The sequence below is a fragment of the Ammodytes marinus genome, assembly GCF_949987685.1.
Source record: "Ammodytes marinus genome assembly, chromosome: 5".
Taxonomy (NCBI): domain Eukaryota; kingdom Metazoa; phylum Chordata; class Actinopteri; order Uranoscopiformes; family Ammodytidae; genus Ammodytes; species Ammodytes marinus.
Genome location: NC_137234.1, coordinates 1,047,564 through 1,062,702, shown reverse-complemented (window position 1 = coordinate 1,062,702; position 15,139 = coordinate 1,047,564). Strand labels below are relative to the sequence as shown.

Here is a 15,139-nt window from a genome sequence, read left to right as displayed (position 1 = left end):
AAAAGCTACTGCTTATATTTATACTTGTTTGGTGAATCTTAATTCTGTGAGATGTGCTACTGTATGTAAATGATGTCTGTTATTCAGAGCTCGCTGTGGCTTCAGTTAAACTGTCACCAACATGTTTCAGTTTAAAGGGTTAAAACACAACGACAGCCAGGAACACAACCAAGCTGCAGGAAAAAATACACACACACACACACACACTCAATTACCACACACACACACACACACACACACACACACATTCAATTACCACACACTCAATTACACACACACACACACACACACACACACACACACACACACACACACACACACACACACACACACACACACACACACACATTCAATTATAAACACTCACACACACACACACATTCAATTATAACACACACTCAATTATAAACACTCACACTCATCCACCCACACAAGCACACACACACATACACAATCAAACACACACACACAAAATCTCACACACACACACACACACACAGAAACACACACACACACACACACACACACACACACACACACACACACACACACACACACACACACCTTGAAATAAAACCAGTTAACAGGATCAGTAGGTAAATCATAAACAAAGCACAACGGGAGGAGAAGAGGTGAGTAGAGGCAGCGTTAAGCAAACATTGTTTTAGTGCCACGGTGCCAGGCGTGTGTGTGTGTGTGTGTGTGCGTGTGCGTGTGCGTGTGTGTGTGTGTGTGTTTGCTTCGGTGCACTGCTGGGCTTAAGGAAAGGGGAGGAGTTAGGGGTTTGAAGGCTCTTTCTCACTGGGCTGAGACTAGTTGGCGACACAAGATTGCGAGAAAATATGCAAATGAGCGAATATTTTCACTTGATCGGTACTTACGAGACGTTTGTGAATGTTGCACGGATCTCAAAATTTGCCGGCAAAGTCGCCGCGCATCACTAACCCCTCACAAGGTTGTCCCACATTTCTAGCACTTTCTAAGTCCCGGAAACTAAACTGAGTAGGGTTGGAGACATGGTGACGACTTGCCATGCAAATTATTTTAACATGTTCAAAATTCCAGAGGAATAGAGGGGCAGCCCGGGCCGTTCTCTGCAATAATAGAAGTTCCAGCAAGTCACACGAGGAAATTCAGAACCGCCGCAAACGTTTAGAGACATAGTTTATACCTGAACCTTGAAACCTAGTGTTAACCCTCAAACAGCCCTTTAAAGGCCTGTCCTTAAAACCTAGTGTTAACCCTCAAACAGCCCTTTAAAGGCCTGTCCTTAAAACCTAGTGTTAACCCTCAAACAGCCCTTTAAAGTCCTTAAAACCTAGTGTTAACCCTCAAACAGCTCTTTAAAAGGCCTGTCCTTAAAACCTAGTGTTAACCCTCAAACAGCCCTTTAAAAGGCCTGTCCTTAAAACCTAGTGTTAACCCTCAAACAGCCCTTTAAAGGCCTGTCCTTAAAACCTAGTGTTAACCCTCAAACAGCCCTTTAAAAGGCCTGTCCTTAAAACCTAGTGTTAACCCTCAAACAGCCCTTTAAAGGCCTGTCCTTAAAACCTAGTGTTAACCCTCAAACAGCCCTTTAAAAGGCCTGTCCTTAAAACCTAGTGTTAACCCTCAAACAGCCCTTTAAAGGGAGAACCAGACAAAATGTATGTGTTGCAGCTTGTGGCCAACAGTCTCAGCCCAGGTAGACCTTTACCCAGCTGGTCTTTAGGGGAAAGGGGAGGAGTTAGGGGTTTGTAGGCGGGGCTTAACAGACCTGCTGCTGGTGGGCCGGCCGAGCTGTCAGTCTAGGAGGAACAACAAACTGAGGGACTTTGATTGGCTGCTCGGGGCCGGTGGCATTCTGCACCAGAGACAAAACCAACAGCCACAGGACGCTGTTATGCTGCGTCCACACCAAACGCGTTTGGGGCGTTCGGAGCGGTCACTTTGCAAACTCTTCTCGCGCGGCTCATTCGCGTGAGATGAATATTTGAAGATGAATATGAGGTCCCGCGGTGATTATCACGCGGTTGGCGCGGAGCAACGCAAATTTTTGCGTTTGGTGTGGACGCAGCATTACACTAATAGATAGATAGCCACTACACTGGGGAATGGGCCGGGGGGGTACTGTGTTTATCAAGACCGCTTTGATATCAATAGTGCTGTCAGCGTTGAAGTGGTAACTGCCATTAACGCTGATTAAAGCTGGGGTATATGATTTCTGATTGGTCAAAGTTAACATGAGCTGTACACTTTGACCAATCAGGGCGAGGCTCCGAATCTCTGTTCTTATTGGCTGTTGGGACTGTCCATTCACTTTGGCACGACTTTGTTGGTGTAGAGCGTGTCAGGGAGGGACCATAGGGGAGGGACCAAAGAGAACAAATGGAGCCGTTGAGGTATTTGGATTCAAATCTCTATCCCAACTGCCATTTTCTCCCCAAATCCTCCACCCCAGCTTTAAAGCATAATGCGTATTTTACTGCATGGTGCTATTTTGTTCCCTGGACTAGGTTTTGGCAGCACAAATCGGTTAAGAAGGTCTTTCAGCCTTTATGTTCCTGAACGTACCACCATGGCGTTCTTGGACAGCAGTCTCACCGGCTCCACCAGGCTGATTGGTGATTGGTCTGTTTTGGTGTTGGTTACCATGGCGGTGGTTACCATGGCCACGGTTGCCGGGCGCTGGGCAGCCTTCAGCACCAGAGGAAGAGTCTTCGTCACCGTCAGAGTCTGAAGGAACAATAAAGTTTGAGTCAAATACAATTCATGTATTAATGTATTATTGTTTTTGTTCAAGGGTTATTCATTTTATTTTTAAAAACCTTATTTATTGTTTCATTTTAAAGGATGTTATTTAAAATATCTTTATTTGAACATTGCTGTTTTATATTTTGTTCATGTCTATTTTGTACCGTTTGTGTTACTCCGGAGTAATTCAGTAGGCCTACTTGTACTCTTGAGTACTTGAGTAGTATTTTCACTGCATACTTTTTTACTCTTACTTGAGGAATGATTTTTATGAGTACTTTTACTTCTACTAGAGTAATTATAATCTTAAAGTAACTTACTTTTACTTGAGTAAATTTTTTGGCTACTCTGCCCACCTCTGTCTGTCTCTCCCTCTCTCTCTCTCCATCTCTCCCTCTTACCTGTTGTCGGACCCCTGGAATGAGCCCGGCCTGTTTGATGCTGTCTCCCCCTCTCTCTCTCCCTCTGTCTGTCTGTCTCTCTCTCCATCTCTCTCTCTCTCCCTCCCTCCCTGTCTCTCTCTCCATCTCTCCCTCTTACCTGTTGTAGGACTCCTGGAATGAGCCCGGCCTGCTTGATGCTGTCTCTCTCTCTCCATCCCTCCCTCCCTCCCTCTCTCTCTCTCTCTGTCTGTCTGTCTGTCTGTCTGTCTGTATCTCTCTCCATCTCTCTGTCTCTCTCTCCCTCTCTCTCTCTCTCCATCTCTCTCTCTCCCTCTTACCTGTTGTAGGACCCCTGGAATGAGCCCGGCCTGCTTGATGCTGTCTCTCTCTCTCCATCCCTCCCTCTCTCTCTCTCTCTCTCTGTCTGTCTGTCTGTCTGTCTGTCTGTCTGTATCTCTCTCCATCTCTCTGTCTCTCTCTCCCTCTCTCTCTCTCTCCATCTCTCTCTCTCCCTCTTACCTGTTGTAGGACTCCTGGAATGAGCCCAGCCTGCTTGATGCTGTCTCTCTCTCTCTCCATCCATCTCTCCCTCCCTCCCTCTGTCTGTCTGTCTGTCTGTCTGTCCATCTCTCTCCATCTCTCTGTCTGTCTGTCTGTCTGTCTGTCTGTCTGTCTGTCTGTCTCTCTCCATCTCTCTGTCTGTCTGTCTGTCTGTCTGTCCCTCTTACCTGTTGTAGGACTCCTGGAATGAGCCCGGCCTGCTTGATGCTGTCTCCCCCTGGTGGCTGAGTGTTGAGTTGCAGTTTGGTCTCCGGCTCCTGTTTCACCAGCAGCTCCTTCCTCAGCTGCTCTACCACCTTTTTCTACAAGAAGAAGAAGAAGAAGAAAAGCATAACGGGGGTTAAAGGGTTAAAGGAGGGACTTTCAGTGTGTGTTCATTCTAGCGGCCCCCTTTGGACAAAAGCGGTAGTGTTTATACCACGCCAGCTGTTGTTCCTGGGTGAGCGTATACCCATGACAAAGGCATTAAGAAAAACTATATAAAAAAGGGCATTCTTTGCACTGATGGTCTCGTTTTGCTGTTACATGTAATTTATGATCATCAGAGGGAAAATTAGACTGTTTCAGAAATATTTTAAAAGTTCCTCCTAACCATTGACTCCACCAGTAACAGAGGGGTATACTGTAGGCTACGGTGGGCCCTCTGTTTACACACCAGTTCACAGAGCCTAGGCTGTGTATTAACGCTGGATATGCAGGTAAAGCATTGTTAGGAGACTGTCAGTGTTTCTGTTGTGGAGTTTTCAGGTATTTTGCCGGTTCAGACTCGTTCACTGAGAAAGTTCCTTCAAGGTCGTTTTACACTAAACACCAAGTTTCAGCAAGTTCACACACACACACACACACACAGACACACAGACACACACACACACACAGACACACAGACACACACACACACACACACACACACACACACACACACACACACACACACACACACACACACACACAGCAAGTTTATCTACACATAATCTCACCTGCTTCAACTTTCTAATTATTATGCAGTGAAAAAATCCAGTGTCAACACACAGCCTAGGCTCTGTAGACGAGCATGTTGCTAACTACAATGGGCCCCCTTTGTTTACATACCAGTTTACAGAATCTAGGCTGTGTATTACCACTGGATTATTTTTTTCAGCATACACACAGTACAGACAGGTAGAGACACACACGCGCGCACACACACACACACACACACACACACACACACACACGCACACACACACACACACACACACACACCAAGCTTTCTATTTTTCCTCTTCACCTTATAAAGCCTGTAAGTGTGTTTTCTACTACGACTTATTCTGGTTCTACACTTTACTGATCAAAGTGGTTTGACGGGAGACATGTCGGCCGGAGATACAAATAGAAAAAAATGTTAAAAATAAAACAACAACAAACGGTTTTAGAAAAAACAGAAAATCAGAAGAGACTTTGAAACATGTTGACGTGGCGCGGCTGACGTCATGTCTCAATACAAATCGAGCTTTGTAACAACTAGTGTGAATGTTGACAGTATTTTAGATTTAAAGACCTACTTCACCTGGTGGGAATATGAAGGTGTATTGAACTCTGAGATCCTATGTAGTATAAATGTGCAAAACATTTTAGAAATCGGTTCATCCTAGCCTGAGAAAAGGCAGAAAGAGTGTTTTATGGTCTCACTGTTTAACCCCTACATTTTCCCATGTGTGACATCACGTATGGTAAAATGTTAGGATTAACAGGACAGCTGGGCCAAGGGAAGACCGAGGGAAGACTGAGGGAAGAAAAACCTAATTTATTATATTATAATAGTGATTTTATAATGATAGAACGCCGCTTCCGTATGGGTGAAGTTTTCCTTTAATTGATGGCATGCCCTAGCCTGGAAATCCAGACCCATATCTAGAACGATAGAGGGTCTGGCCACGATCAATAGTCATTTCCAACTCAAGGGGCGGCTCCTACTCGTGCATTTCAAATACTACTGCACGTGATTGGATAGAACTACGACCAATCAGAGCAATGCACAAGGTGACGTATTAAGGTCGGCAAAACAGAACATTCCTGAGTGAGTGAGTGAGTGAGTGAGTGAGTGAGTGAGTGAGTGAGTGAGTGAGTGAGTGAGTGTGTGTGTGTGTGAGTGAGTGTGTGTGTGTGTGTGTATTATCTCACCTGTTTCTCACTGAGAGCTGTGATCTTTGCTTGTAGTTCATGGAGTTGCTTCTTCAGATCTGCGTTCTGAAAAACAAGTTTCTGAGTTAGTGTTGAGATACCGAACACACATGAAGGTCTGAGAGTCTAAGATGAACGTTTACCTGCGTTCCAAATCTCCTCCTCTTTCTTTTCTCTATTCTACATACTACATCCGACCATAAAAATAATCTAGTTAGGATGCAGTATGCTACAATTGGGACATACTTTTACTTATTCATTTCATCCTAACATGGCTCCTTGATCTTGCCTCTTGCTTTTATATCCGTCTCATCCCCGGTTGTTTTCATACGGAGGCTCCGTCGATGTGACGTCACTTCAGGTGCGCACCGGATTGTGGGTCAGAATCGCCCAAATAGGATGCTGATTTCAAACACTAAAAATCTAGGCCGGATCTAGTAGACATCCGGGTATTTCTATCCATACTAAATCTGGCCACAAGAATCGGGACATCCTAAATCTTTATTCTACCAAACTACATAGTAGATAGTTTTGGGATTGGAACGCAGGGCTACAGTCTCATGAACATGTGTTGTGTTTTTACCTGAGGGTCCTGCTTCATCTGGGCAACCAGTTTCTGTAGAAGAAGAAGAGACAGTCAGAATGATGATAAATCACAGTGACACCTGGTGGCTACATGTAGGAACTACAACCAGGACCTTAAAGGGGCACTGTGTAACATTTTAAGTAATTTATTAGCTAAAATCAATATCCACATTCATAAATATGTCCTCATTGGTGTAAAATCACCTCTGCCAATAATCTGAATTATCCTCCTGAGCGGAGAATTACAAATATTAATATTACATTTTGTACATTGAGCAGGCAGGTCTTATGGAGGAATCCATGTTTTTGGAATGTCATCAGGTGCATTGTTTAGAATTTAGAATTGTTCTTGTTCTTGAAGGCCACTGTAGCTTCTGTTATTATTCTAAAGGGGTGGGGTTACCCAGGGAGTGTTGCATTCTAGAACTTTCTAGAACTTTCTTGATGGTGTCATATTACACAGTGCCCCCCACTTATAAAAAAAGTTTAAAGGTGCCTAGGTTTTGTAAATTGGCATGTTGCTGGCTATGGTGGCCTCTTTGTTCACATCCCAGTTTACAGAGCCTAGGCTCAGCTCACACACAGTACAGACAGGTAGTGGATCATGAGGAGATATTCACTGATTTTGACAACAAGCGTTCTCCAGAATCACACACACACACTACTGTTACCTGATGAATCTGGATCTCCACCTTCAGAGCCTCCTGTAACGTCTGTAACTCCATCATGGATACAGTCAGTCTGCCAGCCGGTCGATCAGCCTACACACACACACACAGACACACACACACACACACACACACACAAAGACACACACACACACACACACACACACACACAAACAAAGACACACACACACAGACACACACAAACAAAGACACACACACACACACACACACACAAACAAAGACACACACACACAGACACACACACACACACACACACACACACACACACACACCAAGGTCAGACAAGGTTAAAGAAAGTCTCGCCGTACAGTCAGCACAGTTACAAACATAAATGCATTAAAGCTATAGTGTGTAACGTTTTGATATAAATAAAACGTTACCCCCCCCCCCCCCGACACTGGTGCAGGAGCTCAGAAAAATCCCAAGAAATGTTTTCAGTTGTTGATTCTACTGCTAAGAAAAAACCTGGACGTACAGCAGAAGGTATAAAATCCATGTGCCATCACTGAAGGCTTTACCTCATGTAGATGCACCGACAGTGTTGTTGTAATTACTCAGGATTCCTCATGGGGGCGACAGAAGTTACACACTGTAGCTTTAACAGAATGTACTGTATATGATATTTATTTATAAAATGAAAAGTGATTCTTACCTTAACACCGTCTCCAGTAGGAAAACCATCCAACTGAAGCATTAAAGTGCCGCTGGAACAAACAGAAAAAATTACTTTTCAATTCATCACAAAAATTAAAGCTGCTGTGTGTAGAATTGTGGGTTTTATTTCCTAGCAGATTTTGTAGAAAGTAATTATAATATCCATAAGTACATTTAATTTAGTGCATAACAGCTGAATTTTTTTTATTTTCTCCCTTAGAAAGGGTCTCATATATGTCCATATTTCTGCATATTTTGGACCAAGGCCTAGTGCCGCCATCTTGAAAGTGTCATAGTTGGAATGTCATCAGGTGCATTGTTTAAAATTTAGAATTGTTCTTGTCCTTGAAGGCCACTGTAGCTTCTGTTATTATTCTAAAGGGTTGGGGTTACCCAGGGAGTGTTGCATTCTAAAACTTTGTAGAACTTTCTTGATGATGTCATATTACACACTGCACCTTTAAAGCAGAGTTCACAGAAACTTTATTACATTATTATTAAAGCTGCACTGTGTAACTTTGTGTGTGTCAGAGAAGTGAAACATTTTCTAAGGTTTATTCTCATAACTGAATAAACAAACTTTCCTCACAGGAAAATGTGATCCCTGGAACACTGTTTGAAGTTAGAAAGCTTCCTGAAAAGTTACTGTTTCACTGTTGTTGTTTACAGCAGCAGGGCCCACAGTTTGGTTTACAAACATATTCTAGTCTTATGTTTGGTTCCAGGTTCCTCAAAATAATTTATGATTTATGATGATAGAATTATTCAATACTAAGAATTACATGTAGAGAAAATATGTTTAGTAAACTAACTGCAGGCTCTGTGAATGTAAACAAATGCCCCCTCCTCTGAAACTACACAGTGACCCTTTAAACTACACAGTGACCCTTTAAACTACACACTGACCCTTTAAACTACACACTGACCCTTTAAACTACACACTGACCCTTTAAATAAGTTGTATGGAACTTGAAAACAGTCATCATTGTTGTTGCAATAATAAAAAGTACAAGATAAATATAAATTCATAATATAGTTATCAGACTATCATGTTACAAATGACCATGTAACTTTATTTATGTTTTCAGACTGTGTTTAACTAAAGTTTATATATAATTATGACACTAAAATATAACTTTTGGTCTCCATTTAAAAGGTGGACGATTGCTTGTTGTCAAAATCAGTATTTCAGCTCACACTCAGTACAGACAGGTAGCGGATCATGAGGAGATATTCACACAGTACAGACAGGTAGCGGATCATGAGGAGATATTCACACAGTACAGACAGGTAGTGGATCATGAGGAGATATTCACTGATTTTGACAACAAGTGATTTTGACAACAAGCGTTCTCCAGAATCACTGACTACACCTTTAGGGATTTTTATAATTAAATGGATCAAATGTTATTAAATGTAAATTCACTCACCACCTGGCTGTGGGACTTGACTCCACCCCTCTGTGCTGCCCTGTGACACACAACAAACACACACCGTTATACACAAAGAAATGTTACACAAATACTGTGTTGTAAAAGCCCTACTAACGTCCTCCCTCCTACATACTCAACATGTATATACTATTATACTACATACTAAAAGCCCTACTAACGTCCTCCCTCCTACATACTCAACATGTTTATACTACATACTAAAAGCCCTACTAACGTCTTCCCTCCTACATACTCAACATGTATATACTACATACTAAAAGCCCTACTAACGTCCTCCCTCCTACATGCTCAACATGTATACATACTGTCTACTTAACCATCCATTGTGTATGCGAGGTTCATCGGACCGTTAACACTGAAGTATACAGAAGCAATAAAGAATTTAAAAAAAAACGTCCATGTCGTTTGGAATGACGCAAGAATAGGACGTTAGTATGGCCACACACACACACACACACACACACACACACACACACACACACACACACACACACACACACACACACACACACACACACACACACACACTTTTATACACACACCAGTGAAACTTTTGAGATTCAGCTTGCAAACAAAACAAACAAGAGTTTACGTTGGAAAGCATCAGTCTCGTTAAATGACTTAACGTTTTATAACAGCACAGAACATTTTTTTTAAAGATTATTTTGTGGCATTTTTTTATGCTTTTATTAGACAGTGTGTAGAGACAGAGATGAAATGTGTCAGAGAGGGGAATGACATGCAGAGAACGACCCGGGCTGGATTCTAACCCGGGTCTGCTGTGAAGAGGACAGACAGACAGACAGACAGACAGACAGAGAGGGGAATGACATGCAGAGAACGACCCGGGCTGGATTCTAACCCGGGTCTGCTGTGAAGAGGACAGACAGACAGACAGACAGACAGACAGACAGACAGACAGACAGACAGACAGACAGACAGACAGACAGACAGAGAGACAGACAGACAGACAGACAGACAGACAGACAGACAGGGGAATGACATGCAGAGAACGACCCGGGCTGGATTCTAACCCGGGTCTGCTGTGAAGAGGACAGACAGACAGACAGACAGACAGACAGAGAGGGGAATGACATGCAGAGAACGACCCGGGCTGGATTCTAACCCGGGTCTGCTGTGAAGAGGACAGACAGACAGACAGACAGACAGACAGACAGACAGACAGACAGACAGACAGACAGAGAGGGGAATGACATGCAGAGAACGACCTGGGCTGGATTCTAACCCGTGTCTGCTGTGAAGAGGACTGAGACTCACAAGTTAACCTGACGTAAAGTTACTCCATACTTCTGACTTCACAATGTTCATTCTTAAAATCTTATTTTGCATTTTTCTCGAGATCCATTTCCTCTATTCAACAGCAGGTTAAAGTTAGGCTTAGTTATGAGTATGAAGTGACTCTCAGTCCTCTTCTGAGCAGACCCGGGTTAGAATCCAGCCCGGGTCGTTCTCTGCATGTCATTCCCCTCTCTGTCTGTCTGTCTGTCTGTCCTCTTCACAGCAGACCCGGGTTAGAATCCAGCCCGGGTCGTTCTCTGCATGTCATTCCCCTCTCTGTCTGTCTGTCTGTCTGTCTGTCTGTCTGTCCTCTTCACAGCAGACCTGGGTTAGAATCCAGCCCGGGTCGTTCTCTGCATGTCATTCCCCTCTCTGACACATTTCATCTCTGTCTCTACACACTGTCTAATAAAAGCATAAAAAAATGCCAAAAAATTATCTTTAGATAAAAATTTATGAAGTGTTATAAAACATTGTTTAGTCATTTAACTAGACTGATGCTTTCCAACGTAAACTCTTTTTAATTTTGTTGGTTAGGTGTATCTCAAAAGTTTCACAGGGTGACACCGTGCACACAGTGTTGACATATATAACACTAACTTTGTTGTAACTTTATCATGTCTGAATCTAGTGGGGTTTTAAGGTTAAGTTGTTAATACATATGACAAACACTCCCCACCACAATTATAAAAATATATAATAAAAGCTTTTTATGAGCCGAGACCAACTGCAGTGTGTTTGGTCTGAATTGATTATTTCGAACATGTTAAAATTACACTTTTTTTTTTTTTTTGGTAAAATGTTTTAATTCTTTTATTTAAATGTTGTATTTTTATCCATGTTTTAAATTTGTTCCTTTTTTTTGTATTTGTATTCTTTATTTGATTTTAACCCTGTGAAGCACCTTGAGTGGCCCTGTGCCTGAAATGTGCTTTATAAATAAAATTGCCTTGCCTTACCTTGCCTTGCCTTAAATAAAAAACTAAAGGAAAAAACAACCATTAGAAATAATAGTTTAACAAAATTTCTGTATGAACACACACAGTATGTTGGAAAAGGACATAGGAAGGATAAAGAATAAAAATGTTTATAGTCAGACGCCTTCTTTATACATTTACAATTTGATCAAATATTAAAGAGAAAATTCAAAACAAAACTTCCCATAGGAGCTGGGTTTGAACCACAGCAGGAGACAGTTAAGCTGAGTTCATGTTGCAGAGATCATATGTTGAATGGACAGTCACCTAAGGGCAAGTCACAATCTAGGCTCCTTTGACCAAAAACATCTTCCTCTGCCAGCATCTGAAGTCCTCCTGCATCCACACTATTCACTATTCATATTTAACTTTAGTATTACCATGTAAATATCTGGTCAATGATTCGAACTCCTTCGTGATTTTCTCTACTTATGACATCTATTGCAGTATGTCCGTCCTGGGAGAGGGATCCCTTACTCTGTCCACTCTCCCTGAGGTTTCTACATTTTTTTTATCCTGATAAAGGGTTTTTACTGGGAGTTTTTTCTCAGCCGAGCTAAGGGTGTAAGGGCAGGGTGTGTCATACTGTATGGAATGTAAAGCCCACTGAGGCAAATGTCTATTTGTGATATTGGGCTATACAAATAAAACTGATTTGATTTGATTTATGTATCAAATCACACAACAAACGCAAATTTACATCTACACCACAGGTTTGGGTTTGGAGGCATTAAAAAGACAAACAGACGGGCGCTCCGGTGGTGTAGTGGATAGAGCGCGTACCATATTGTCTCCGGCCTTCGTTGCAGTGGTCGCGGGTTCAAATCCGACCCGTGGACCTTTACTGCAGGTCATCCCCCCCCCCCTCTCTCTCTCTCTGTCTCCCCATTTCAACTCTGTACTGTCTAATAAAGCTATGTCTCTCTCTCTCTCTCCCCATTTCAACTCTGTACTGTCTAATAAAGCTTGAAAATGACAACTAATAATCTAAAAAATTAAATTAAAAATAGACGAGTTTGCAAAAGAAAATCCAGCATCACTTCAAATGTACATAAACAAGACTCAAATGGACCAGGGTTCAAATGACACACACACACACACACACACACACACACACACACACACACACACACACACACACACACACAGTCCAAACGAGTGGATTGCTACGTTCACAACTGCCCAACAGAAACAGAACCACATTAGGGGAAAGTATAAATTCCTCAAACAGTCCATTAACTCTAACAGCTGTAGAAAAAATAAATTACAATGTTTAAAAACTCAGCTGTAACAATCTAAAATAAACTTGTGAACATGCCTTCGCAGCAGCAAAAAATACGAGAGGTAGTTGATATCTTAAGATCAAAATATGGTAAATAGACTCCACTTATAAAGCTCTTTTCCCTGGTTTTTCACAGACCCAAAGCGCTTTACATTGTTTTGTACACATTCACCCATTCACACACACATTCATACACCGATAGCAGCAGCAGCTACCACGCAGGGTGCAAGCTAACTATCAGGAGACATTTAAGGGTTCAGTGTCTCTTTGCCCAGGGACACTTGGACATGTGGCGGGGAGACGGGGGATCGAACCACCGACCCTGTAACCCAGTGGACGACCGCCCTACACACTTCACCACAGACGATATGAATTTGCCAATATGAATTTAAGGCAGAAAAAAACCCTTAGTATGGTGGCCCAGAGTGATTAATGCTCAACACAGTACAATTCTTTTTTTTTTTTTTTTTTTTTTAAGCTTTATTTCTACAGGTATATCCCATTGAGTCCGAAGACTCTTTTGCAAGGGAGACCTGTTCCCATTTACACGTTACCATTCACACACACATTCATACACCGATAGAGGGCTAACTATCGACATTCACACGAGGCAAGGTGGGTGAAGTGTCTTGCCCAAGGACACAACAACTATGACACAGGTGGCAGGGCGGGGATCGAACCTCCAACCCTTTGATCATCAGCCGACCCGCTCTACCAACTGAGCCACAGTCGCCCCTGTTCTAAAACAGAGTAATGACTGTAACGGTAAACGAGCCCGTAAGAAAACAGCAGCAGTTCATAAATCTGTCACAACTTGTTTTGTCACCAACTTCTTGATCCAAATACTGAAAATCCAGATTCAAAACAACAACAGTTGATCAACCAAAAAAGTCCATTAACTCAAACAGCTGAAGAAAAAATGATTGACAATGTTTAAAAACTCAGCTGCAACAATCTGAAAGAAACTTGTGCAGCAGAAATACAAGAGAGGTAGTTGATATAATAAATAACTTAAATTCTGTATTTTGACTTATGGAGTGAGGTCATTTCACCGCATGACAAAAACAACACAAACAGAGAGTATAGACGACTTTTCACTTCAGCCTCAGAGATGAAATCCATGTGAATGTGTAAAAGGTTTTAAATGTAAACTAAGTGAGACTTCAACCTCCCGTTAGTGGGAAAATATTTCACTGTAATAAACTTAGAAACGGTTTATTTCAGGTTTTTATGACTCATCATAGGCCTACACAAAACACGAGGAGAGAGTAAGAGAGTAAATAGTAACAGAATATGTATTTAATGTCAAATACAAAGGGGGCGCCCTTAGCTCAGTTGGTAGGGCGTTCCCCCCCCCCATGGGCCTCGGCCAGCAGCGGACCCGGGTTTGATTCCAGCCCGCGGTCGTTCTCTGCATGTCACTCCCCTCTCTGCCCCATTTCAACTCTGTCTCTACACTATCAATAAAGCATAAAAATGACAAAAAAATATCTTAAAAAAAATAAAAAAATAATAAAATACAAGTAAAAGTCCTGCAAAACTGTTCATACAGCTATGGAATAAATGAAGAGACCACTCCAAATGTTCAGTGTCTCTCGTTTTACTCTTTATAGACATATGTTTGAGTAGAATGAACATTTTGGTTTTATTCTAAACTACTGACAACATTTCTCCCTGGTCTCTTAATGTTTTCAAGAGCTGTTCATAGTTTACTTTGAAAAAAAGGAAAGTACTAAAAATTCCAATACTAGAAACTGGAGTAAAAGTAGAAATGTTCTCACAATTAAATCTCAACTCAACACAACAGGTTTAGAAAAAGCTATGATTTACGTTCTATAACTACTATGAACTAAAATATCTATCTATCTATCTATCTATCTATCTATCTATCTATCTATCTATCTATCTATCTATCTATCTATCTATCTATCTATCTATCTATCTATCTATCTATCTATCCATCCATCTGTCCATCAATCGGTGTAAAAGTTACCAAGAAAGTACATTCACTAAAACACACAGCGGTAACGATATGAAATAAAGCTTTTAATACATTAATAAACATGTCGATCTGCTCTCAGCTGAAATATAATCTATACGTCTGTTAGAAACGGTTTATAAACAGGTTTTATCCTCACAACACCTGACGAATACCAAGTCTAAACTTTCTTAGTCTGATTAAAGGCCGGTAAATATTATAATTTTACTTTACTATATTATCATTCAAGTTAAATTACTCAAGCTCCCCATCTACCTCTCAACCTGTGACACTAGCCTACATGAAACCTCCTCATTTCACTGTATTTTCAGTACTGGACTTAGTATTATTCTATTTTCCTTATTACAAAGTTTTCATGAACCT

The 15,139-nt window shown here is 41.6% G+C and overlaps 1 protein-coding gene across 3 annotated transcripts in view; it reads right to left on the bottom strand.

The window, feature by feature from the left end:
* Positions 1–15,139, bottom strand: part of phf21ab (PHD finger protein 21Ab) — a 31,579-nt gene that overhangs the window by 15,030 nt on the left and 1,410 nt on the right. For all 3 annotated transcript variants that reach the window (XM_080027950.1, XM_080027952.1, XM_080027951.1), the window contains exons 2-8: positions 9,196–9,235; positions 7,764–7,815; positions 7,094–7,183; positions 6,421–6,453; positions 5,838–5,903; positions 3,845–3,979; positions 2,554–2,715 (exon numbers count right to left, since the gene is read on the bottom strand). In XM_080027950.1, coding sequence (XP_079884076.1) covers positions 2,554–2,715; positions 3,845–3,979; positions 5,838–5,903; positions 6,421–6,453; positions 7,094–7,183; positions 7,764–7,805 — 528 coding nt within the window. In that variant the 5' untranslated portion in view covers positions 7,806–7,815; positions 9,196–9,235. The remainder of the gene's footprint in view (positions 1–2,553; positions 2,716–3,844; positions 3,980–5,837; positions 5,904–6,420; positions 6,454–7,093; positions 7,184–7,763; positions 7,816–9,195; positions 9,236–15,139) is intronic.